This window comes from Hyalella azteca, unplaced genomic scaffold (genome assembly GCF_000764305.2).
Source record: "Hyalella azteca isolate HAZT.00-mixed unplaced genomic scaffold, Hazt_2.0.2 contig6341, whole genome shotgun sequence".
NCBI lineage: Eukaryota > Metazoa > Arthropoda > Malacostraca > Amphipoda > Hyalellidae > Hyalella > Hyalella azteca.
In genome coordinates this window covers 348,486-375,394 of record NW_025936504.1, presented here as the reverse complement: position 1 = coordinate 375,394, position 26,909 = coordinate 348,486, and the positions used below count along the sequence as shown (strand labels likewise).

Genomic DNA, 26,909 nt, shown 5'->3' with positions numbered 1-26,909 from the left:
ACTTGAGATGTCGAGGATTATAGGAACAAAGCTTGTAATGAGAGCGCTGGGAAAACTATCAAGATACTTTAATTAATTTGCGAGACAGTCTCAGGATATTTACTAAACATATGTGTGTAATTATAAGCAGAAATTTCACCCGCTTCCTGCGCAGCCGGAACATGAAATACGTGACTTATATACAGAAGTTTTTGAGACTGAGGGCAGAATTACTTACAAAGTAACACGTAGCGACAGTTAATTTTCTCAATTGAACAAAACATGGCCATTAACAAACGAATAAACGATTTTTAGTATCCCTAGAACCATGCACTTGGGAATGCTCAAAACGATTGAATGACCGAAAATGTATGTATGTTTACTTTGCTGTAACTTGCAATTATATGTAGGGATGGGCCAACCATGATTGCATGTGAATATATTAAAAAAAATAAATTTGTGAAAGTGCTTCATGCCCTTGCTAAAGGGCTCATACATTGCAAATGTAAATCTGAGGCTTGGAGCTTATTACTATAGTATCTGGTGGTTGAAGTTTCCAAAGCATTTCGACATTTGGCCATCTGAATTGTTCGACCAACTGCACGTGAACAGCGAAATAATCACGACAAGCTGCCTGTGAAGAATATACAAGCACTCTGAGCACACGATTTCATAACTCGCTGTACTATGAGTGAAGAGAGCCCGAGATAAAAGAATAGAGCCAGACAAAATGTAAACAGGTTTTGATGATGTAGAATTTAAATGATGTGCAGATGAAGTAGAAAAAGTAGAATTTCGAATAAACCACCTTTAGATAGTTGCTAAGAACGTAAGTAGTTAATAAAATTGCTAATTCTTTAAGAAATTCAAAAATTGGTTGTTCGGTCGTTGACCCTATATCATAAATTTTATATAGGAGATTTATTTTTATGGACAGGCTTAAAGCTGTAGATGTTAATTCGCTCAAGTTTTTCCCAATGAAGTCGGACGAAATAATTTCATTTTCAATTTCCTAAGCACTTGGTGAGTTACAGTCAAGAATAGTTATGGCAGCTTCGGGTGTTCTCTCGGTCCAATTTGCATGATCGACGTTTGAAAAATAACCATTTTTATGCCGAAACCGAATTGGAATATGGCTGCTCGCTCCGAGCTGTTGACAGTCCGAATTTTCGCCTCATGCTTCCTTTTGTACCGGGTAAAATTTGAGCAATTTTGCTTAATCCTGTTTTCTCAGGCGGGAGGTTTCCGGCACTTAGAGTTCCCACACGAGCCGTGCCAAACAGAACTGTGATTTTAATCATTAACCAAAGCTGATATTATATCAATAGAAACTTCATCATAAACGGATGATATTTCAATTGTTTTAGCCGTATTTTTATACTGAAAAAGTATGCTATGGATGGAATGTGTTAGTTGCTAGCGAAAGAAGTGCATGGGCATTGATTGGTTAACACATTTACGCTTCAAAAAAAAAAAAAATTTACGACAATGAGGTAAACGAACGCAAGAAATTCAGAAGCATAAATCCCTTGAAGCATTTCGATTTTTAATGGATAGAACGGCATTATACATTCAGCTCTCGTTGACTCTTCTTTAAATAGAACTGACCATCTCCTATTAAAAGCGTTCCCAGCTTTATTAATCCTCTATTACTATATCCAAGTCAGGTCTGACATATATAACAAATAGAGTTTTTCTTGATTCTGAATTCCATGGATAAAGAAATTATTGGTTTAGCTGGGAACCATTCACGTCTTCTAGCAAGTATTTCTTTGAATCGAAGTCCATGATGGCATTGGAGCAACATATTAAATAACATGCGAGAGGGAAGCGTCTTAAGATACGGTACTGTAAAAGGCCCTCATTAAAGGCCAGCTCGACCAAAGGGCGTGTCAAGTTTGACTGAAGTGCGTCATGTTTTTTCTTCTAAGGAAACTTGGCTAAGAATTTTTGCCGTTTTCTAGCCTCGTTACATTGGAGACCTCACGAAGCCAATGACGGACTTGCGGAGGACTTTTGGCCTTTGATTCGATTTTTATTAGACTGATAAAATTTTATGTCGAGAGTTTCCGATGAAACTTTATTTCGTCAATTCAAAGGGCTTCAAACGATGCACATGATTTGATTTGAAGGATAGAAAACTCGAGTTTCGTTAATGTGACCGTAGCTAGCTGGCTGGTTGCACCAGCTCTGAATAATAAACTTAAAAAATAAGAGTCCGGGAATGAATAAGGATATGATGATCTCATGCGATTTAAATTTAATTTTAAACACAAGTAGCAGTTGTTGAAATGCTATTATTTTATTAAACGTTATTATCCCTAAATTGACAAGCGGTGGCTACTACAAATTTTTCAGGTAATTCAAAATTAGTTTATGCTTAATTATTATATTATTATTCGTTGCTTAAAGCTGACTAGTATAATTAACTGAACAAACAGAAATACGAAATTGATGGTAATAAGATACCCAAATTTCCAAAAGCGCCTAAGAAGATGAGCAGATAAAATAAGATGTTACCCATATTACAAGACTCAAAGGTACCCATGGGAGGCGTTAACCGTGCTAAATTTGTTTAAGGTAGACTTAGATGAGCACGCGTTGTTCGACGGGCTCATTAAAGCGTGAGCTGCACCGAGCTAATTACGAGAGCTGTACACGCTCCCCTCGAGACGTGCCCTCGCATACGAACAAAGCTATACGCCTACGAGTGTTTATCTGTCCTACGCCTGTATTTAATCCAGCCGTGAAGTGTATCGTTTGCAAACAGAGAAATGTGTTAATTTTTTTCCAAATAGCTATGTACTTTTTTGCGCTTTTGTGAGTCATCCTGACACAGTTGAGCCCGGCTAAAGGATGTATCAGTGCTACCTCCGTACTCTGCTCACTCATGCTGTGGATAAGACAGAGGTCACTATTTGGAAAATTTGACGCACTCATTGCTCTGAGTGAACCGTGTATTAATGACAATACTCGATAGTTAAAACGTTAATATTCATCTAAAAAAGGATTGGTTTTGAAGTTGAATGTGTAACTTTTCGAGGGAATATAATTTTGCGCGGTAAAATTAGTGAGATTAGAGTTTAAGGCTCCAGTTGAAGTTAGCTACAGCGTATTTTTAATTACTCATCATATTAGTGGTGTTCTTATAATATTTAATGGAACTCAGTAGATTATTTCAACATTTGTGTCTAGGCAATGCTTCTTACGGTTTCGAATCGTGCCAGGAATGCAAAACCAACTCGCATTCTCGATTAATAAATCGCATTCTTCACAAGCTGCCATGATAGTCAAGCCTCCGATAGGACGTGGGCAATTCCAGTGTTATTCCCAGCAGCATTACTCTTTTCCCAATAGAATCCTTAGGCGAAGTTTTTGCGCTGATGTTCATCGGCCAGGAAGGACTTGGCGAGTATTTTACATGGCGTATCGGCTGTCGATAATCCGTTGCCTTCACTGAAAGATTCCCGACTCCAATGAAACTCGCAATCTCTTCCGTCATTTCAAAGAAATATTCGTTCTCCATCGTATAAGTATTTCAGTTCAAACTGTCTTCAAATATTGATCTGAAATTTGTTTTTTCGATTGAAAATAGTTTTTTTCAGCTCATCGGCTGATTTTTTGGAATTGTCTATAATACCGTATACAACTAATAGTGCGTCAAAATATATCACATATAATGAGTTACACTGGGCTCGGTGCAGTGACTTTTAAATTTGTAGGGATTTTAGTCAAATTTGTCCATTGCAGATCGAAATGAAATTACGTACACAAGTCTCAGTCTATATTTCCCCTCAAATTAACCGTATTGAGGAAGGAAACGTTGGCCGTGTACCATTCATAAAAAGATCTACGTGCGGAACCAGACCTGCGTTCACTTACATTAGTAATAAGTACATGAAAATATCCATAACTTTCATGTTTCTGAACTGAGTGCTCGAAGATGTTGAATTTAGTCATTGATGTCGCGTCTAAAATATTATAAGATAATAGGTATTTAGAAATTGCTATTTCATAAAATTGTGCGATCATTTGATGAAAACTTGTTTAATCAATGTCAGCCTAGACATCTCACAGCTGCTCGCAAACGCTCGGTTTTTTGCAAACTGTTACTTGTACGAAGCTTCATTCCGAACCAAATTGAACTTTGATCTTCAGGTGCTAAAACCGTGACAATAAAATCACTTCTCATGATTTGGTCGCAAACTTTACTTTTACATAAACTATACAGCTGAAAGTAGACTCCTGCGTTTGGAACTTTTAGGCAATGCTTTGGACAATCAGCTTTGTCCTGGCTCGCAATAAAAACCGGGACGATTTTCAGCACTCGGTGGGAATTCCGGGACGATACCGAGATGAGACGAGACGTCCCGGTTAAAATAGGAGGGTAAACATTTTCCGGGATTGATATCTTTTATAGCGGGACATAACGAGACATAACGAGACGAACCACTTAATTATGGGATGTAGACTTTGTTTTTAGTTTACAGACATGTACAATAACTTGAGACATATTCGTTGACAATTCCGATCATGGCCTCGGCAGTTAAAATTGTTTTTGCTACATGTCGTAATTCAACATGACACTTATTCTTGACAAGGCAAACAAAAATTATAATGAAAATTTTCATATTTTATTTTCCATTTGCGATGTTGTACTGTAACGCACATTAAATAAATTTTTTCATGATGAAGAGTTAAGAAAAGTCTTCAGGGATAAAGTCTATAATTTAAATAACTTTCCGCTAGTTAAGGTCCATCAGTTGGAGCACTCGATGGACCAGCAACAGGGTCTCGAGTGACAGCCCTTGCATTGGATTTATTTCCATTTGGACTCGTGTATTTAGTGATAAGTGATGTAATACCTGCACCTGCAAAATGACATTTGTAGTCTTAGAGGTTCTGGAGGAGGCCGTACTTGCTGATGACATCGGTTGACTTGCTAAACTAATATTGCCTATGACTCTTGGCATCTTACACGACTAGAGAAAAGAGAACCATTCCGCAGTCATCTAATTGTCTGACTTAGTTAGTGAAAATGTGTCACTAATTCGCGATGCGCGCCTGAACTCGTATGGAACTCGTACTAAACTCGTACAATTCTCGCGTAAGGCGCGATTAAAGGCTAGACTGCTACATTATTCACTCAATATTCAGCCATACATCGCCTACTCCGCCCACTAATTTAAATGCCAAATTAGTTTGGCAGTGAAATGTCTCCATATCTGCAAATTACCGCAACTGCTCATTAACAATCAGGAGCTTATATGTTATTCCTTTATCTGCTCGCTCAGAACGTCTCGTTTTGTCTCGAAAATTCACGGTATGTCTCGTCTCGTTACGTGAATTCTCGTTTCATTTCTACCTGTCTCGTATCATTTCATAATTGCCGGGACACAAGTTTCAAAGTACGGTACACAAGTCTTGTCCCGATTCATACATTTATTCCGGGACAAATTTTACCTTCTCTCCCGTTAATTTTGTCCCTGCAATTTCTCGTCTCGTCCAGTTTGTCCCGGTTCATTTCGAGAAAATTATTTCGAGACGCAGGAGTCTAGCTGAAAGTTATCCGAAGAAGCCTGACCATTTCTGCAACGCTGATGATTCAACTAATGCCCAAACAGAAACTTGTGACTTTTACATGTATTTCATGACCTTGAAATGATCTCGACACGATCTTGACATGTATCTCATGAAGTCTTGATACGTAACTGACAAAGACGCTCTTCTTGTCGACGTAACAAAGTAAGCCGCTTTGCATTGTAATCAACTTCAGTCGAGATCAACTTGCAAGAGTTTGTTCCTTAACGCGATTATAACGAGCTTGATTGCTCGTTTGTCTATTTCCAGGAAATTTAGCTCACGTCAAAGTCGCAAACTCGTAATCGTGTTATATTGTTTTTATTAACTTTTTAAGATTATTTTTGTCTTTGGATAAATGTTTAATGTTACGAGAGAGCGTGCAATAATTATCAATTACGGCCTTCAATAGTTGAGATTGAGGCACAAGCTGATAGCGTCAGGATTGTGACATAAAGTTAATTGCGATAGGATCGTGGCACAAAGCGAATTGTGCCAGGACAAAGTAAACTGTGCCTGGATCATGGCACAAAGTTAATTTTGCCAGGATCGTGGTACAAAGTGGTTATACATTGTGCAAACTAAAGTGAGGATCAATAGATGTAGGTTATTGTGAAGCATTTGATTGATTGTGAGATTGCATGTGAGACGAAGTTAAGTCCGGATGGGCATATTCGTTGAGAATCTACAACAATTAAAAGCGCCTTGAAAATATCTAGGACAAAGACTTTGAACTTGAGAAACGATTGACCATAAACTGCTTTTTGTATTGTGAAAATGTTAATTTTCGAAGATAGCAGATAAAATACGTTTTCAAGAAATTAAATACTGATAACCGCATCAAGAATTTTGCTAAAAAATGCTGCCTTCATTTTAAAATAGGTGCCATAATGCGCTGGAATAACAATAACTAATAACTTGTAGTCTTAATAATAATTACTAAAAATAATTGAAAATGATAGTAATCTTGTTACTTTTGTGCTTCATAATAATGCTCTAGAAAATTTTTTTATAAGTAATTTGAGGTAACTAGATTACTAATTTCAACTTTAAAATCCTAAGAATATCAAATAAATACCGCTATTCTAATGCTATTTCCGCTCGTTTCTAATCTGGAATATTAAGCAGCAAAGCAGGTATAGGAAAAAATATCATGAAATTTATCTTGACTTAAAGTTGAAAGGTAAAATGTTGGGGAAAAATCCAATTAAACATTTCGTAAACTGTGGTTGTTCAGTGGTCAAAGGTTAATCATCAATGAAACTACAACATGATAAAAAAACTATGCCGGAAGCCGAAAACAAAACAGTTCTTCAATCTTCCATGACCGGACCCTGAATTGGCTTGTGGCGAAAACAAACAAACAGTCCAGATAGCAAGCGTCTAGAAGATTTTCTAGACGACCCAACCTTCTATCGAGCACCAACTTTCCCGTCGTCTGATAACCAAAAAAAATTCAACCGTAATATCATAGTATGATGGAAACAAAATAAATCCAATACGAGCACAAACAGAGAAAAGATCAAAAGCAATTTATGTTTTTAAAGGAGTTGCTAAGAAAATGTACAAGAAAAGGTTTAAAATGTTAAATTATTAAAAATTATTAAAAAATAAAGTAAAGTGATTAAATTTTATAATTTATTATTCTGTTCATTCGTGTAGGCATCTTGTCATTGCGGCATGTGTTGAAGAACTTGGACTTCCCGGTTGCATTCCCGGTCATTCTGCATCGCTACTTCTGTCATACAGTTTTGCACTATGAAGTTGGCCTTGATGATCATAGCTGCAAGTGCTGAATAGATAGTTCTTTACGCGCATTAATTAATCTCACCACTCGACCTGTGTTGAAAACTATAGGATTGTTTGTATGACTGCAACGAATTTAGAAATTCTGTCGATTTTTAGAATGTAAGTTTGAGTTCGATCGTTTTTTTAGAATATTATTCAGGAACGTAATTATTTCTGCAGAAGCTTACCTGGTCTGATTATAACGTGATAATAATACATACGCTGTTAAAAAGTTGAATTTTGCAACACGAACAGTTTTGTTTGATGATGAACCTGGCAATGAGTCTCGAGTAAAAATTGCATGTCATTGAGATGCGATGGTTTTGCGCTCCGTCATTCTTGTCAGATTTTAATCAAATGGGAAAAAGTAGAGTAACTTGTTTTTTAGAGGTCGTATTTACGACTCGAACAAAAAGAGAAAACCCAGCAATCGAAAGCAAAAATCTTAACTTTCATCCTGGGATTAAATTACTCAATCTTAAAATTGGTCGCATCAAAGTTTTGTTCTCAATTCATTTTACCTTCCATGAGAGCACTTCTGATTATGAAAAAACTGGCATGGATTGCACGTATGACAAATGTCATATTAGAACAATTTGAAGTTGCGGCTGCATAGAAGCTGCATTCAGCTAATATTTGTATGCATTTTTGTTCGAATAATCAGCTTTGCTTTCAGCTTTATTCCAGAGCTGGTGAGAAGAGCAGATAATAGTATATTTTTAGCTGCTTTTAAGCACGCTAAAGCTCATGCAACTCTAAATTATTTATGGAAATGTGTTGGTTTTCAGTCTGCCTAGCCGCTTGCCGGTTAGTGCCTGGCAATTAATATTAAGTACTTATATATTATCGGGCTCTAAATTATCCCTGAACAAAATATTGGTGGCAAAAATTTGAAAAATTTCCCAGCTTCATGGAATTCGGTTCTTGTATACAATCCATCCTCAAGGATCGCTAAAGAATCTCACCAGTTTGTTGAACAAAAAAAAAACTAAATTATTTTCAAAAAAATAAATTTTCAAAATTCGGTAGTCTACGGACTTGTCAGCAAACATTTCACTACCTAGGTATCCTCCACATACATACAGGCAACTGAATAACATTATTCACGCTGGAGTGTCACAATATGTTAAAAACTTTTTTAGGATACTAAGCATAGTATCTGGTAGCATTGAAAATTTGGCAAAGTGGCTCACACGTCGCCCAGTTCGTGCCGAGACTTCGTTATCATGACAGCAATCATCAGTTCTACTCCCAACATTACCCCTCAGTATGTCTAACATTTGATATGTAAGCGTTTGGCCAAATATTAACGTCCCTATACAATAAAATTAGCACAATTTGTGTTATCTTACATTTTTCTCAACAAAATCTCTTTATCATGTCATATTAAAGTGGTTAGGCAGATCTTATCTATCCATACCGATTAAACATGGCCAATTTTTTAACCGTAATAACAATGTTTGACCAATTCGTGGATTATTTCTTTTGTGTTTATTAAATAATAATAAGGAAAGTTCAAAGAAAAGTAATCAGTACGGAGTACAAGTTGGCTTCAGTGAACTTGAAAGCGAGCCACGATTAACCATCAGTTAATTCAAAAAGTTATTCATACAATAGTCCATAGGTGACAAAATCAATCAAATTCATGCTGCCAATGCACAGTGAAAAAGCGAAGGAAATCCTCGTGACAGGTAATGTTTGCTGCAGGGTCATTAACGTTTACACCAGAAAACGCATTCCGGAAACGGCTGAATTGAAACTGCTGAATTTGAAGTTAAAAGTTACCGATGCATATTGTATTTCAGAAACGACTGAACGGATATTTACGCAATAAAACCGCATTTTTGCCCTTGTAAACTGATTACATTTTTTGGTTGAGAGAAATTTTTAAGTTGAAGTAAAAATGTATTCATATTAACTATTATTGTACATGTTTTGCAGGACTAACTGACTGACAGACGCTTGGTTAAAGCTGGCGTATGCAAGGAGACGTTTGGGTGAGCCTCGTACAGTGTTTTGGTGAGCATCGTACCCATACACTCGCTTTTCTTCACGGTATGTTAAGGCTCGTTCCCTCTGGAAGTTATGACTTACTTTCCCGCGTTTCCGCGACGCTGGTATTCCACTTCACTCGCATGCTTCCGAGTTTTATTGTGGCTCGTACCCCCGATTGTCGCGTCTATAATATCTCAGTAGGTGGAACAGGAAGCCCCAACGCCGGCGACAGAATAATAAGTTTAAAATTATAATCTGGAGATGTATGTTAGTATATAGTTACAATATAGAGATGACGATGGTCGACGCGCTCTGATTTCGAAGGATAAAAAGTATCTGCCTCCGGTTGAATAAATTCTGCTGCCCATGTAAGAAGACTCTTTGTAATATACCTCAAGATTACCAGCATGCAACCTAGAGCGTGTTTTCATCATCCACCAAAGCAAGGGAGTTTAGAGCTCAACTAAAGTGTCTCTCTTAACCTAATGCGTTTAGAATCAATACGCAAAACCCTGGAAAGTCGGCACGCAGCCTTAACTATTTACACCTTGCTGAGGTGTTTCCGGCTACAATAAACCAAACTCCAGGCAAAAATTTCAGTTCAGGTAATCTTCGGTTCACGTCTCTGACATCATTCCATATTGACTCCATGTTATTCTGTCAATTCGGGACAAATTTCTTGCATAGATTATCCTTTCCAATTCCCACAAAAATCCTTTGCACTCCTAGGTTGGTAGGATGTGAGCAGGAGTTTCAGTGGTTGGACAAGATGGATATTCATTTGCATAGAACTTCAGAGTATTGTAAAGATTCAGGTTGTGGGGAATTTAGTTGAACGATACAAAGCGCAATATAATTGAAATAAATGCTTTTAACCTTACATCAATGCGTATCCAGAGGAAAGCCGAGTTAATGAGAGCGCAAATTATTTTGAAACTGTGGTGGTTGAAGAAACTTTGGTTTGGTGGTTGAAGAAACATTGGTGGTTGAAGAAACTTTGGTGGTTGAAGAAATTTTGGTGGTTGAAGAAACTTTGGTGGTTGAAGAAACTTTGGTGGTTGAAGAAACTTTAGTGGTTGAAGAAATTTTGGTGGTTGAAGAAACTTTGGTGGTTGAAGAAACTTCTTTGGTTTGGTGGTTGAAAAAACTTTGGTGGTTGAAGAAACTTTGGTGGTTGAAGAAACTGTGGCGTTTGAAGAAACTTTGGTGGTTGGAGAAACTTTGGTGGTAGAAGAAACTGTGGTGGTCGAAGAAACTGTGGTGGTTGAAGAAACTGTGGTGGTTGAAGAAACTGTGGTGGTAGAAGAAACTGTGGTGGTTGAAGAAACTGTGGTGGTTGAAGAAACTTTGGTGGTTGAAGAAACTGTGGTGGTTGAAGAAACTGTGGTGGTTGAAGAAACTGTGGTGGTAGAAGAAACTGTGGTGGTTGGAGAAACTGTGGTGTTTGAAGAAACTGTGGTGGTTGAAGAAACTTTGGTGGTAGAAGAAACTGTGGTGGTTTAAGAAATTGTGGTGGTTGAAAAAAACAAGCCGGGGAAAATTATATTCAATTTAAAAAATTAGACCGTTTGACCATGAAGCAGCATAGAAAAAATATATCTCTCACATAGTTTATAACACTCAAGTAACGTCTAGTTAGAATCATTGAACGAAGCTTCAAGGTGAATAAAAAATTTATTAAATAAAAATATAAAGGGCTTTTAACAGTATATATATAAATCTCAAACCGCACATGATGTTTTAATGGATTATTTCTTGACATGCTTTAACAGTCGGTGTTGAACGTATTCCCAATCTAATAGTGACAGATATATTAAATTCCGTACGAGATGCCCTAGTACAAATTGCAAATACTATTTATGAGAAAATGGAAAATTTTTAGCAGCTACGTAGTCAAGAACCTAAATAAATTTTTCAGGTTTCAGCTTAGAAATGATACTAAGCAGTTTGGACTAAGAAATTTTTCAATTCCTGCAGTGAATTCATACGTTTTCAGCCGTCGTCAAGTTCAATTAAAAAATTCATAAGAACATACAAACCTGAAACCATCTTTAAAACACAAAAAAGGAATGCGACGGCAAAAATCGAGCAGCATGAATCAACGGGCGAGAAATATGAGTGAATCCGCAAAGGAGGTAATCCTGCTCATGTATGTCTGAGGTATATGTAAAATATATTTAAGTAACCGTGCTTACGACTTGAACGTACGAAATAATTACTGATGGAAATCGCCCACCACGTCGGCTGGTGGTCAATAATTATTGCAACAATTATCGAGCTATTTTTTACGACACAAGAAGACGTATGTAATAGTTTTAAAATTTCATTCTCTATGAGAGAGTATTATGGCATTGCAAAACTAGAAGGAATAGGTTCTATCCAAAATTAAAATTTTATTTTTAATTCTGTTCATGAGCAATAATTCATAAAACGGACATTTTTTCCGATTTGAAATGAGAGTTAGCTGGAATTCTATGTTCTTCGTAAAATTTGGGCTTCATTGGGGTTTTCTTTATTTAGTATAAATTAACCTTTGCAATTATTGTAGGTATTATGTGAATGGGGTATTTGGGATTACGGGATTCTTACATTGCTTGGATTTTCAATCCCGGGCAACGCCGGCTGGGTAATTATAATTCATCCCGAGCCATTTCCCTATTCGGATCTTCAGGATTTTTCCATCCACCATCTTTATCTTCAAGCATTTCCTCAGATGAAGCATCTTTTTTTTTCTCAGAGTCCGGCAGCGGGACCGCTTGCCTGTTCCCAGCGTCTGTTGTACCATGAGTGCTGTATTTTTCTGTCGCAATCTCCGTTAAGTTGGTCACCAACTCGGGAAACAGAACAAGGTTTATTTTCAGTGGAAGCTGTCGCCAAAATTCCCGAAGCTGAAAATATTAGACAACAAATAATATATTGGGTCTGAATGTGATTTTTAATCAATATTATATTATATTTTTGGCTTCGAGCTGAATTTTGCAAATATTGCTTGTAAGAATTTTTACACAATTTAGTTTAAAACCTGTAAAAAATATAACTCAGTACTCACTGCAGTGAGTGACAGAGAGCGCATTTTTTCGTCGACGAAAACGTGAAGTCACGGACAGACGGACAGACAGGCGGACATGACGAGCACAATAGCGCCTATTTTCCATAAATGAGAAAATGCGTTAAAAATAAATATATATGATAATTTGTTCGATATAATGGGTGTATTATACCGATATGAACAAACTACACTGATTTAAGTTGTCTCATGTCATAATAATGTTTATAATTAAACATTTAAATAATTTTTAAGACATAACAAATTTAGATTTTAAATCGAATCCACAGTGAAGTGATCTTCGTGCAGCTTGATGTTTTAAATAAATTCGTAATCACCCCTACTGCCATATTTACATACAATTTTGTTATCCCCAAGATTTTATCGATGGAAAGATAAATCATAATATATTACATAATTTCTGATCAGCCATCTAAATGTTTGTTAATTTCCTACATCAAATTCAAACCTCTTTCTTGGGGTCGGATTCATCCATCGCCGGAACCTGGTCTATGACGAGATGATGAGGAGAGTCGGTGGTGTAGGGTCGCCATTCAACAGGGTGGCCGTCGGGTGTGGGGTTTCTAGAAGAGGAAGGTTAGGTTAGGTAAAAAAACTTGAGAGAAACTTCAAGAACGAGATAGAAATAATTTTCCATGCTCGCCTTACTTTCGCGTGCTCAATCATTAAAAAATACAGCGATATCACCACACTCACTCACATCGGCGAGAAATGCAATGATTGACTGTGGTTGGAGCAAATTAATCATTTCACCCACTTGATAATTTGCATCGCTATAGAAGACTGGATATCTCCTTCAACGAACATATTCATATTACTATATTTATTTTGATAGTCTACCCAGTAATGGCGAAATTGGTCCACATATCGACCATAAGGTCTCTCATCGCGAGGTCTTCTGCCGACGTTAGTTCCGGCGCCAGCCACGGGTGATCGAAAGGACCCGAGAACAAATAAATCAAGTCCTCCGTGTGCTGCACGTCTTTAGAGAACATAAGGACATAAAAATTAGTAAAAAAATTGTTATTATAAAAAAATACATCAATGAGATGACAGATATGTATTTCAGTTTAGATTCGTGAACGATAAATTAAAAATTGACAATTAAAGTTATATATTTCATGATTTGTGCTCTGGCGCTGAATCTGCTAGTCTTTAGCTTCATTCTTCCACGAATTTCTAAATCTGATCCCGATTCAATTTTAACGCACGGAAATGTTTTGAATATACTTACAGCGCTTCTTTATGCCCATGTCGAATATGGAATCGCCGCGCGTCTTGGACAGGTAAGCGAACTCGTACACGAAGAGCTTCTTGCCCCTGCGCGGAGAGACCGGGTCTGATGCGAGGTAGTGCGCCAGGGAGTCGGACGGGTACCACATCAGGCGGTCGCCCAACAACTGACAAAAATTAAAGCTTTATCCTCTGTCATAAATTAATGAAAACTGTTCTTGAATTTTCTGGGATGTAAAGATTTATTTAGGAAAAAATCTTTATACTGCTGAAGTGATGAAAAATCAGATCGGATTTCCCACATCATTAAAATTTTAATGTTTTAGTTCACAGAGCGTATTAAACGTGATGGTTCAAGGCAGTAACAGTTTTCCGCCCATATGAGAACTCATCATTTAGGCGATGAAATGAACGCCAGCACGAACCATTAGAATGTCGAAATGGATCATTATCTAAAAATGAACCAAAAGACTTAATATAGTAATATAATATATTTACTAACTTATCAACATCCAGAAGCCAAGTGTACACGATTATCTGAAAAGTTTCTTACGGCAGTCAATTCGTCAAGAGATTCAATCTCGAAGTCCACGTTGCCCACATAACGGTCGAAAAGTTTGTTGGTCAGGTTCAGAGGGGCGACGTCACCTTCTCCAAAGTCCAGCAGCACCGGCGCTGTTTGCGAGAACTGGGTCCTCAATTTCGACCGGAGTGCTTCGTTCACGAATATTGCTGTGAGCGAAGTTATAATGTTATATGATTAATTTCTCTAATACCTCACCGAAGAATTTAATGGGTCATATTGTCCAGAAAGTGACACACTTTCATACCCAGAGCACGAGCATAGATCAGACGTAGCACCGATAAGCCCATTTGCCGGGCCAAACTGAGTCAGGATCATCCCCATGTGGGTAAAATGTGTATCGCTTTTTGTACAAAGTCTAACTCATAACGAGTGAAATAGTATTCTAGAATCACCAGTGTCAAAGAACTTCAGTAGAGACAATAGATTTGTTATAATTTTGCTCATATTTTATCACATGATGCAATGCGTCGAGGCAAATTATATTATTCATTGAATCAAATTCATCCTCACTTAATTTTTACAGAATAAGGTCTAACTATCTCAAGTTAGTACTAGCTGAGGTCCGAACACCAATGGAAACTGATTAATCTTCCATAAAATTCACTGGTAGAAAATTTGATTCCAAATATTGGTCATAATCTTATCTCAATATTACTTGCATTTTGACCAAATAGATCCTTCATCTTTGGTGACACCCAACATGATGTCGATCTTCTTGCTGCGATGCTCCTTCACGAGTTGCAGCGGATCTTTTAGCAGGAGGTTCTTATCCACGCGCGGGGCCATCAGTAGAGGGAACGATGCGACTTGCTGGATGAAAAGAACTAGATGAGTGGTTGGTAAGGATTGCAAGCTGTTGAATTTATAAACTTGTGTTTCATGAAGATACTCATGGAATTTTTGCTGCTAGCTATTATTCAAAATGATATGCAAGTTATATAACATGAGAGATGAGTTCAAATAGAAATATAAACACGTTTGAAAACATGTATGAAATGGGTACGAAAAAGTGTTATCACAATTTTTTCCCGTTAATTTTCTTCAGGTTCGCAGTTAATGTTACGCTTGCCAAGAGCTCCAGCTAAATCAAGCTTTTCATCGTCATTGAATTAATAGCAATTGACATTTTTCTTTTTTGAAGCTTTAATTTCCGCCGTCTTCGGCACTTTTTGAGTATTCAGTTGAATTACTTATTATGCGACCAAAACTCACCCAGAGAGCTGAGCTCAATTTTATTAGGGTCTCAGCTGAGGCGGCTCTCAGACACTTCAGTACGGCTGAAGAAGGCAGTTGGTCAACCAAGCAGCTCTCGTACTGGAAGGGATTATTTTCATCGCGAGTACACTTAATTTTTGGTTCAATATTACTGCTGGTGCCGCAGTCGAGGAGCTTGGCCATGTGGTAAGCGACCTCGCGGTGTTTGGGGGCTACAGCCCACGACGATATTGCGGTGCCGGACTGAATGATTGCTCGGTGGAAAAGTCCTGAAAGAGCAATCATTGCTGTGACGTCGCATCCATCAATGTATGCTTCTCAATAAAATGACTGAAATAAAACTGCTATAAATTTTGCATTGACTATTTCGATTTAAGATTCAAATGAAAACTAGCGTTCGAGCCACTTAAGCTTAATTTGAACGTACGACGTTAAGCACCATATAACCTCTGAACACATATACAGTAGGTTGTTGCTGCCTAAAGAATCTAGCCCAATTGAATGCATTATAGAAACTCTATTAACTGCTCTTTATATCGTCACCTAATGAAGCGTGAGAGAGCATCTGCAGATGCACAGAAGCGCCTCCTGCGCTCTCGCCGAATATGGTGATCTGCAGAGGGTTGCCTTTGAAGCTGGGCGCGTTCCTCTGCACCCAGCTGAGCGCCGCTGTTTGGTCCAGGATGCCCATGTTGCCTGGCGCTACGTCGTCTTCAGTCGATAAGAAACCTGAGGGAGATTTCTTGTGGATAAACATGTTTTAATAATTGACTCATAATTACTCCATTTCGAAACTAAGTAAACGAGTTACCACAGGATAATTATTTTATCTAGTTAATTAATTTAATTAATTAACTCTTTTAACTACCGGAAATACAATTTCCTATTCCCATCTTTCCATGTTTGCAATTTCCATGCAGGTACCAGGTTATGAGGGATCCCAATCTTGGAGAAAATATAATATTGCTGAATGTTATCTTAAAATTATTTACTCAAATGTTTTGAACCTATTGGATCTTCCTTAATTTTAGAGCTTTTTTGAATTGTTTTTGATTTTCAAGGAAATCTAAAACAATTGCTTGTTTTTGATTTCCAAGGAAAGTTTCCAAGTTCCGTAAAGTTTTTCTTGTTGTAATTCACTGCCTCTGAACTGTCCTTACCTAAGGTCGACACTCGGTACTGGATGACAACAAGCACGATGTCTTTGCTCATGAGAGCGTACGGCTGATATTCGGCAGCATTGCCGCGCTGGTAAGCTCCTCCGTGGATGAAAACCATCACGGGAATCAAAGAGCTGTCATCTACCTGCAACAAAGTTAAAACGAGAATAGTTAAATCCATTTCCTTAAGTTTTATTTTCCGTGAGGTATGTGTAAAGATTTTGGCTTGGAAAATAAAAATCTCAAACTAAATCCAATGAATTCATGAAGTTATTGGTCATTTTCAATCAGTGTCACGAAATGACGACTCAATAAATCATAACAAATCAGCGCCCAAGATCTTCAGCACCCGCATGAAGTTAAGTTACGTTCAACTTCCGTACATTAGGCATTGGCGAGAAGACATTAAGAAAAAGGCAATCTTCGTCGCCTTTATACGTAGGTCCTCCTCCGCTATACACCGCCACCATGTCTATCTGCGGACAAGATGGAGGGTCCTCCACTGCAAGCAGGACACCTTCCCAGCTCTCTGGTTCCTGCGGCGGCTGTAGGGCAATGGTATATGGCGATGAGATAAATTTTTATGCATCCTTAGAATGTATTGCTATGTTTTAAATGAAAAATCATGCACTAATATGTGATTGGAGCAATATCAGTAACTTTTGGTAGAAATCATCACATTTCAAAAGTGAAATATAGTTTTTTTTATTTATTTCGGGATTGTTGTATGAAACGAACGAAATTAATATAAAATCACAGCTCCAACTGATGAGTGCATTTTTTTAATGGGGACATTTAATGCTCTTTTCGATAGAGGAAACGAAGTTTAAGGTTAACAGTCGATGGCATGTTGCAAATGATTGTAACAGTCCATCTCTAATTAGTGCCGGGCAAATATATGAATTGAGGAAATACTTCTAATTAAATAGAAAATTAAACATTTTCACATTAGGGGTACAATACTGTCATACCTCAAACCTCAAGTCACCAAGAGGCGGTTTGGCGTAAGGGATTCCTCGGAACGAGTAGAATTCTTTACCATTTGAAGCGCTCTCTTTGTAGCCTCGAATTTGGCCCTGAGCTACAGTCACGAGCGTTGGGTCAAATGGGGGAATGTCAGAATGTCTAGTTTCAGTAGTGGAATCTCCTTTCACTTCATCGCAATTAACATGGCTTGCCTTGGAAATTAACACAATTACCACCGATGCCAGAAGTCTTACGGTGAATTTGCAGGGTTGTTTCGTCATTGTCGACTGTTTTTACTGTGAAGAAATTGTTTTTTATCGGTTAAAGAAATCAAATTATTTTTTAATTATTTACATTCATAGTAGGTTTATGTTACCTTATCTCTTGCAAAACGATAAACTACAACTGGATTATAATTATTATTATTTTAAATAATGCAATGTTGTTATTATTTGAGTATCAATTCCAAGAAATCTTTTATTTATAGTTTGAGAGTTTGCGGGGCAGCGGACATCAGGCAAGCATTATTGATAACAATTAGTATAGCTATTACTTATAACAATAATAATTGGTTTTAGGTAATACAAATTCTAATTATTGCATTAGTATTGTCTTTTAGCTGTCATAAGCTTTTGAACTAATTTTCAGGTACCCATAGCAACTACACGAAGGGTAGGATTTCAAGTGAGAGAATTGCCTTGGCCAGAAGTCGTATGGATGAAAGTCCAATAAACCTAAACTAACACTGAGATTTTAAATTTGTAATGATAGTTTTTGAAGATAAAATTTTTAAAATTTATTACTTATCAATGTAGTTTGATAGATACGCAAAACATTAACTACCAATCGGTTAGAAATATACTTCAAATCCTTTAAAACCTTAGTGGGTAACTCAGGATTCGGTGCTGTAGTTTATTGTTATGGCCTCAGTACAAACAGCCATCGCCAGAGAAAGCCAAATTAACACTACTTGAAATACACGCTTTCACTATTGATTGTTCGGCTGCACTGAGACCGCTTGTTAACTTATCTCCTTATCTTACATTCGCGACCGGTGTTATCGGAGGAGGCTGTATCAAGGAGCTTCAATGAAGGCAATGGAAGATATGCAATATTGTGCAATGAAACACTGTAAAGGCTGATCGCATTTTTTACATAAATTTATTAGAAATAATTAATGAGTTGAGGGGTTTTCATTTGCTTGATTAGATAATCAATGGCTATCATAGCAGAAGCATATATATACTGAATGTGTTACATGATTCTCATGAAGCTGTATTTAAATTTTACTGGCCAAATGAGCAATAACAGTAGATTAAAATAGACAAGCGGCGAAAATGATCTTTAATATTTCAATTGAACGTCCGTGTAATTTATTCCGCTTGAAATGAAAAAATATTGATACAATAAACATATTTGCTATCAAGATGTGTCAAAAAGCTTCTCAATACTTGAAGGAGTTTTCTCGTCCGTGTTTATCTTGGGGCCGTTAAACAAATTCCAAGTCAGAATCATTTTTAATTAATTCACATCTGAGCAATCAATCTACACACATATTCATGTTTTCAGAGCTCTCAATCAAAACTGGTTCCAGATAGATACAATGGGCTAATCCAAGAATGGACATTATCCTGCACTATTTGGCGTCGTTTCATAAAATCTCCAAGCAATTTGATTCGAAAACTGCATTTTTTTATGCTCCCATATCTTTAGGTCATTTAGTTCTGGTATAAATGTCTACGAATACATGAAATTAGTATAGTATAACATAGTATTGAGAAACGAAGCAGAGCATAGTATGTTGCTGTTATTGTAAATAACATGAATTAAAAAACGAGTGTCAGGTCAATCACATCATTCAATATATTTTGGTATAAAAGAATTCCTTTCTCCCAAAAAAGAACACATTTTTTATATTGAATCGAATAGTCTTTTTGAATTGATAAGTTGTGCTGGACAAGTAAGGATGAACTGATCTAAAGAGACGAATTGCGAGCAAATTACCTTCCGTAAGTTTTTAATCTGCGAATATTTTAAACAGATTGTGGAATAACATGCATAATTTCATTTTAACTTTTCCATTCTGATAACATTGAAACTTATTTGAAGTTTTTGGTCGAAACCCATTTTGCTTGCAAGTCAATTCTCAACATGTTAATTAATTCTGTTAATTGAAAATTGAATTGAAAAACTAAATTAAAGTCTACATTTTCTTCTAATAGACTCGACGAGTATATATGAACGTATTGTAAAGTTGAAACTGATGGCACTATTTTATGACTCGCATTAACTTTCAGGTTTTTAGCGCATTTTCTCATTTATGGAAAAAATGCACTAATGTGCTCGCCATGTACGTCCGTCCGTCCGTCTGTCTGTCTGTCCGTCCGTCTGCCCGTGACCTCAAGTTTTCGTCGACGAGAAAATGCGCTCTCTGTCACTCACTGCAGTGAGTACTGAGTTATATTTTTTAGTGTTTGGGTAAGTTGACTGATACATCAATGCACTCATCATAATCCTTTTAAAATATTGTCAGAACAGAAAATTGAGTTCGCGTTAGGTTTGGTTTATGAATATTTGAAGTCGCTTCTATCATACAGGAACTAATAATTTATTTTAAGAGAGATGCAAAGGATCCAACTTTTTAGCGCATTATCTCATTTATGGAAAAAGGCGCTATTGTGCCCGTCATGTCCGTCCGTCTGTCCGTGACTTTACGTTTTCGTCAACGAGAAAATGCGCTCTCTGTCACTCACTGCAGTGAGTACTGAGTTATATTTTTTATTCATGTTACTGCTCAGAGTTCGGTGGAATTTCTGCGTCAACGCCATAAGCATTATAGTTATCAGAAGGTCCTTGTAAGTTCTAATGCCATGCCCGTGTAGCTGAAGACTCGGCCTGATTAATAAATGCGCATTCGAATTTCGAATTACATCTTCTAAAGTTAGAGGCTGGAAGGATGGAGATGAAAAAATCTTTCAGAAAACATGATTTTCGAGTTTATGGCCATTACTTGGTGAAGTCTTTTCTCTCGATGATTCCGTTGACGATGTTTTGATTTTTTCGTATTTTGCCGTGTTCGTTCCTGATTTAACCAGATAGTACAAGATCGAGTCCGCAAAAGCGCACGATCGAATGTTATTTTTGACGTTATTTTCATTATTTAAGGCTAATTTTCACTAATTTAATACAATAATCAATTAATAACATGTCTTATCAAAATGATTGTATTGTTTTTTTTTTAATTAACCACTGTGGTGGGAAACGTCACCACAAGCAGTAAGTTCGTTGAATTATTGCCCATAGATACCTAATTCAAATATTTTATCAGACATTTCGGCTATAATACCAGATGGTGTGGCAATATATATTCTTTTGTTAACGAGGGAGACCTGTCACTTATTTCCTGAATCCAATAAGGTATTGGCACTTGCTTGGTTTATATGTTTTCACTAATTGACAATGCGTGTTCCCAGTAAACATATTGAGGCAGCAATAATAACTTTTGAAAACTCTAACCTTTTATATAAATTTGTAGTTTAGTAAATTCAAATGTCGAATGGACCACGATTGCTACTGAACTACGATCTAAACTGAACTGCGGTCTCTATCGGACTGCGATCTCCAGCGGCCTGTGATCATCGGCCTGCGATCTCTATTGGATGCCGATCTCTGCCGGATTGCTATCTCTGCCGGACTGAGATCTTTGCCGGACGGCGATCTCTACAAGACTGCGATCTCTGCCGGACTACGATCTCTGCCGGACTACGATCTGTGCAGGACTGCGATCTCCATCGGCCTGTGATCTCTACAGGACGCCGATCTCTGCCAGACTGCAATCTCTGCCGCACTACGATTTTTTTCTGGACGAGGGTTATCGTATGACTGCAATCCCGTACATTGAAAACGATTGCTAAGGAAATGCGCACGGCACAACTGACATGATCCGGTGCTTCAGTAAAACCTGATCAATAAAATTAATGCTCTCCTCATCTTATTTATTCTCAGAAGTAATGTCAGATCTAGAGGTGAAACCGTACATTATCAGGCAAGACAGTGGGACGCATTTTCTCTTGGTTTCTGTGATTTTTCTGTTTATCTATGCCAGTCAATTATTTCACATTATCTCGTGTACTACTGATTTACGTCAAAATTCGCCTTAATTTGGCCGTTAGGGATGCCGAAAAATGTCATAAAATCTCCCGCCATGCATCATAAACGATTGAGTGCTAAATTTTAAAAAGTTGCTTAATATAGGCGGAATTTATTAAGATAAATAATATTCAAGAATAAATTGTAAACTTTCCCTGTTTGCAAATAAGAAATTTTTCAATTGGTTCTAAAATAATAGTATATAATGTATTATTAAGATATATAAGGCTTTCCTGACAATTATAGATGTATCTCAGCCTTGTAAGCTTCAGCTGATTTGATTGTATAATATGGATGCAACTGTAATTGTCCCGGAATCCAATGAATTTCATGTTAGATTTCCCTGCTTCAAAATTTTGCAGTAAATAATGATAAATACGAGTAATTTATACAGAGATAAATTGTTGGTCATGATTTCTACTGATTAGCTGCTAGGAGGGGGACTGCATTATTGGATCACAGCCATTTGTGTACCAACAATGACGTTCCGGTGCTGCGTACTGGGACACCAGTGTACCAAACGCAATTTTTTACTCAGTCTCGATAAAACAGGGGTGAACGTGTTAACGAAAACAAAACAAATTTGAAAAAAACAGAGCTTCGTTGAAAGTTATAAAAAAACTAAATCTACTAATTATAACATGTCATTGGAGCTTCGGTTTTATATATGTAAACAATTTAAATAATACTATATATAATTGGAATAATAACGTTTGAATACACCGAACATATAGGACCGAGAAGTCAAGAAACAAAAGTCATAATGAATGTTATTTATTTTGGCAAGCATTTTAAATTTGCAGTTTCCTTATAAAATAATTAAAACAAAAAATTAACGCCTTTGGTTAGAACGATGAACAGTCAACTGGTCCAAAAGAGCTTTAATTTAGTTCAGACGTTAGTAATTATTTGAGACCCAGACATAAATTTACCATTCATTCTACTGCAATATCGTGCGCTCCTCAATGTCAATGCTGTCCAGCCAGGATCGTTGAAATTACAGTTCATCCCGAGCTTTGCCGGCGTTCCCATCATCCATTTTTTCCAATTCATCATCTTTATCTTCCAACGTTTCGTCAGCTGAAGTATTCGTGTACGTTTTTCCTTCATTTGACTCCACCACTTGTTCAGTTTCTGTGGCGGTCGGAGCACCAATCGGCGAGTTATAAATGACGGATTTGATTTTATATCTTGGTTTCTATGCACAGAGTCCAAGGGGTTGCTGCCAGCCTAATCACGTAAACACTAAAAAGAAAGCAGTTTTTTTTCGCGGATTTTTTGACGACGATGAGTACAATTGTGAGCTTATCTTCTTATCAGAAATTCAAGATCATTCTTATCTAATGGTGTCCATCGCGAAGAGCATGAGCTTGAATAAGTGCAACAGAAGTGATGCTTGAGACGAAGCGATATTACTGAAGATGATTGAAGTGAAGCAATTGTAATTCTGCTAATTTCTCCATACTCAAAAATAAAAAAAATTATTAAAAAATCTAACAAAACGTAATGTTATACTGTGGTGCAAAACTGCGATCGTGGTACAAGTCAACCATAGATGCCTCACTTCACGATGAAATGTTACAGTACATTTTTCAAACGATTTTCAGTTCGAAACACTGACATGCGAACAAAAAGCTTGACGCGTATGCCAGGATAGCGTTGAAAGTAATAAAATAAAACAAAAATGCGAACAAAAAGCTAGTCGTGCGTGGCAGGATCCCGTAGAAAGTAGCGTAATCAAACATAAATCTTGCAAGTCACTGCCCAAGTGCAGACAGCCGTACCATGCGGACAGCTGTACATCGTATCAATGTTTCCATCAAACATCATTTGTGTACCTACAATGAGAGTTCATATGCAATTATTTTCTTTCTGGTTCGAATCCTTTTGTGTTTCGAACGCAGTTGTACAACGTAATTACAGCAAGAAAGAAATAATTCTAAACTAATTTAGATCATTTGATTAAAATTTGGCATGGTTGCGGGAAATTTCGCGGGCATGTCTTAAGTTTGGATTTTTGTTATCATATAAGCAGGTTAATTCATCTTGTCTTAATTGGAAAAGTTGCGGAGATAAGCTCCTTTATCAGCACCTAACCGTAAAGAACACACGTCTAATTTATGGAGATAAGACAAAATGGTTTATATGTCTTTCGGTTCCCTTATTCACTATATACTGAAGGATTTAATTTCTGTGAAAATTTGAACAATTTCGTATTTATTCTTATTACATTCCATAAGTTTTTGAAGTGATCAGAGAGTTAATCTCCGAAGCTCTTTTTAAATTAAGATTTTGTGAATCTATTTTGTGTTTTTTTCTTATTCTCGGCAAACTTTCAATAAAACTAACTAATAATATTATTGATTGTGCGGATATTTACTTACCAAGATTTAAACGTATAAACTTAAATAACTTCATAATTCAACAATATTGAAATTCTCATTGTTGTAATAGCGGTTAGTTTACATTTTCCTCGCAAATTGTTCTAATTGGAGGTGATTAGGTCTGCGTATTCAATGGCAGATTGTCTACATTGTTCGTATTTAAAATTTTGCGCGGAGCTCTTGTGAGCTCTTACACAGCACGTAAAGGTCAATAAACTAAGCCAAAATCGTTCCGGGTTGATATAATAGTTGAATTCTATAAGGAAAATGAATAGCTTACTGTTGAAATCAGAGATGATGTTGCATAAACTCAACTGCACACCTCGATTTTGTTGAGGGTCACATTTCAGTGGAACGAATTTGCCTTTGGAGAAAAAATACGCATAGACTATAATAACATAATAACCTTCAGTTTCGTGAACCATACGAAGTTCACATATAATTCCTCCAGAGCAAAAAATTTCATCAATTTCTTTGATAAATTTCGACAGACTTTTAATTTTCGACATTTTCAACGTAAATGAACAATAAAGTAAAACCCAAGTCATGGCTAGCTTTGTTCGAGCTTTAGGTTGGCGCATTCATACTTCCAACAAAGTTGAGACTATAATGACATTTTCGTACCTTTGGGAGAATTGCGGTAGTTTTTTTTTTGTGCTTGCTTATTTTTGTCTCATAAGCCACGGCCTTGGGAAATTTTAATGTCGCGCTCATGTAGGGGTAGACTCTGCCAGGTCAAAGAGACATGGATACGAATATCGGAATACTTCATTACTGCTAAATAAAGGAAATACTGAGCCTGCGATTGTTAATTTTTAAAATATTATTTATTGTGAGTGCTACAAGTTGAGTTGAAATTATTCATACCTCCACGATAGGGAAAAAAATCCTGACTTTTAAATAAATATGTCTCAATTTCAATTATTTACATAAATATAGGCATACCATCTGGAAGTAACCATGAATCTTTCAAATGGCCTAAGTGAAAAAAACTGATAAAATTTAGCAATGTGAAAATTAACCGGAAAAGCATGATTTTTGACTAATTCTTTTATTACATTTGACCATTCAGTAGTTATATTATTATATAATTTAAGTGTTGAAATTATTTAACTACTTAAATTATTATTAAATTATTATATAATGTATTTTTTACTCACTTGCCCGGTCATCATCCAGCGCTATGGCGTCGTTTCATAAAATCTCCTAGCGGTTTGACTGCATGCAGTTTTTGACAAATGCAGTTTTTTGTGCTTCCATATCTTTAGGTCTTTATTTATGTTGTTTATTCAACGAAAACTTGAAATTACTGTAGTGTAGCATAGTATTGAAAAACGAAGCAGGGCATAGTATATTACTGTTACTGTAAGTAATATGAACTAAAAAAAACTATTGTCAAGTTGATCACATCATTCCATATATTTTGGTATTAAAAAATTTCAAAATTTCGTTTTCTATAAAATGCTAATTTTTATATTGAATCGAACAGTCTTTTTTTTAATTGAAAAGTTGTGCAAGACAAGATTTTGGAAGGACAAACATCCTCAGACTCGAATTGCGAGCAAATTACTTTCTGCAAGTTTTGAATCAGCTAATATTTTAAACAGATTGTGGAATAACATGCATTATTCCGCCTTAATATTTCCGTTCTGATAACATTGAAACTTATACTTGAAGTTGTTAGTATAATCCATTTTGATAGCAGGTCTATTCTCCACATGATTGTCGATTAAAAACTAAATTGAAGTCAACGTTTTCTTTCAATAAACTTTCGACAAGTAAAGTTGAAATATTAAACGTATTGTAAAGTTGAAACTGATGACACTCTTTTATGACTCGCATTAACTTTCATGTTTTTAGTGTGTAGATAAGTTTAATGATAGGTACATCCGTGCACCTGTCTTAATCCTTTTAAAATATTGTCAGAACCGAAAATTGAGTTCGCGTTATGTTTGGTTTATGAGTATTTGAAGTCGTTCCTATTGTACATGAAGGAATAATATATTTAAAGAAAGATGAAAAGGATCCTAGTGTTTTTTATTCATGTTACTAATGAGAGTTCGTTGGAATTTCTGCGTCAACGCCTTGCGCATTTGTTATCAAAAGATCATTGTAAGTTATAATGCCATGTCCATATGTGGCCTGATTAATAAATGCGCACGGGAATTTGGAGTTACATCTTTCTAAAGTTAGAGGCTAGAGGAATGGAGATGAAAAAAGTCATCAGAGAACATGATTTTTGAGTTTATGGCCATTTCTTTGTGAAGTTATTTCTCTCGATGGTTCCGCTGATGATGTTTTGATTTATTCGTATTATGTCGCGTTAATTCCTCATTTATCCAGAAAGTAAGATCGAATCTTAAAAATCGCACGATCGAAAGTTACTTTCGACATAATTTTTATAGTTTAAGGTAAACTTCCAATAATTCAGTAAAATGATCAATCAATAACATGTTTTAAGAAAATTATGACTTTAATTTTTTTGTTTTTGTTTAAAACTGTGGTGGGCAATTGCCAATATAAGCAGTGAATCCGTTAAATTATTGCCCAAAGAGACCTAATTTACATATTTTGTCAGACATTTCGACTCTTAACACCAGATGATGCAACAATATATTTTTTCTGTTAACGATGGAGGCCTGTCACTTATTTCCAGCTTCAAAAAGTGTATGTACGCATTGGCACTCGCTTGGTTTATGTATTTTCACTAATTAAAAATATGTGCTCCCTGCTAAACATATTGATGCAGCAACAATGACTTTTGTAAACTCTAACATTTTATATGAATTTGTAGTTTAGTAAAATCA

At 36.4% G+C, this 26,909-nt stretch overlaps 1 protein-coding gene across 1 annotated transcript; it reads right to left on the bottom strand.

Moving 5' to 3' along the window:
- Window positions 1-10,813: 10,813 nt before the first annotated feature.
- On the bottom strand, window positions 10,814-17,904 carry LOC108668497 (juvenile hormone esterase). The gene is made up of 11 exons (XM_018155727.2): window positions 17,575-17,904; window positions 16,987-17,148; window positions 16,604-16,748; window positions 15,987-16,172; window positions 15,441-15,712; window positions 14,888-15,038; window positions 14,196-14,374; window positions 13,644-13,809; window positions 13,250-13,391; window positions 12,858-12,972; window positions 10,814-12,230 (listed from the first exon to the last, which is right to left on the bottom strand). Exons 1-11 carry the CDS (start codon window positions 17,848-17,850, stop codon window positions 11,973-11,975), a joined length of 2,052 nt encoding a protein of 683 aa, XP_018011216.1. The 5' UTR covers window positions 17,851-17,904; the 3' UTR covers window positions 10,814-11,972.
- Between the last annotated feature and the right edge of the window lie 9,005 nt (window positions 17,905-26,909).

Bases quoted from the DNA above. Each gene is read 5' to 3' on its own strand.
- LOC108668497 (XM_018155727.2), bottom strand. From the start codon at position 17,850: ATGACGAAACAACCCTGCAAATTCACCGTAAGACTTCTGGCATCGGTG. The intron at 17,149-17,574 runs GTATGACAGTAT...ATTGCCCTACAG, and splicing joins TTGGTGACTTGAGGTTTGAG to CCGCCGCAGGAACCAGAGAG. The intron at 15,713-15,986 runs GTGACGATATAA...TTGCTCTTTCAG, and splicing joins GCTCTCTCACGCTTCATTAG to GACTTTTCCACCGAGCAATC.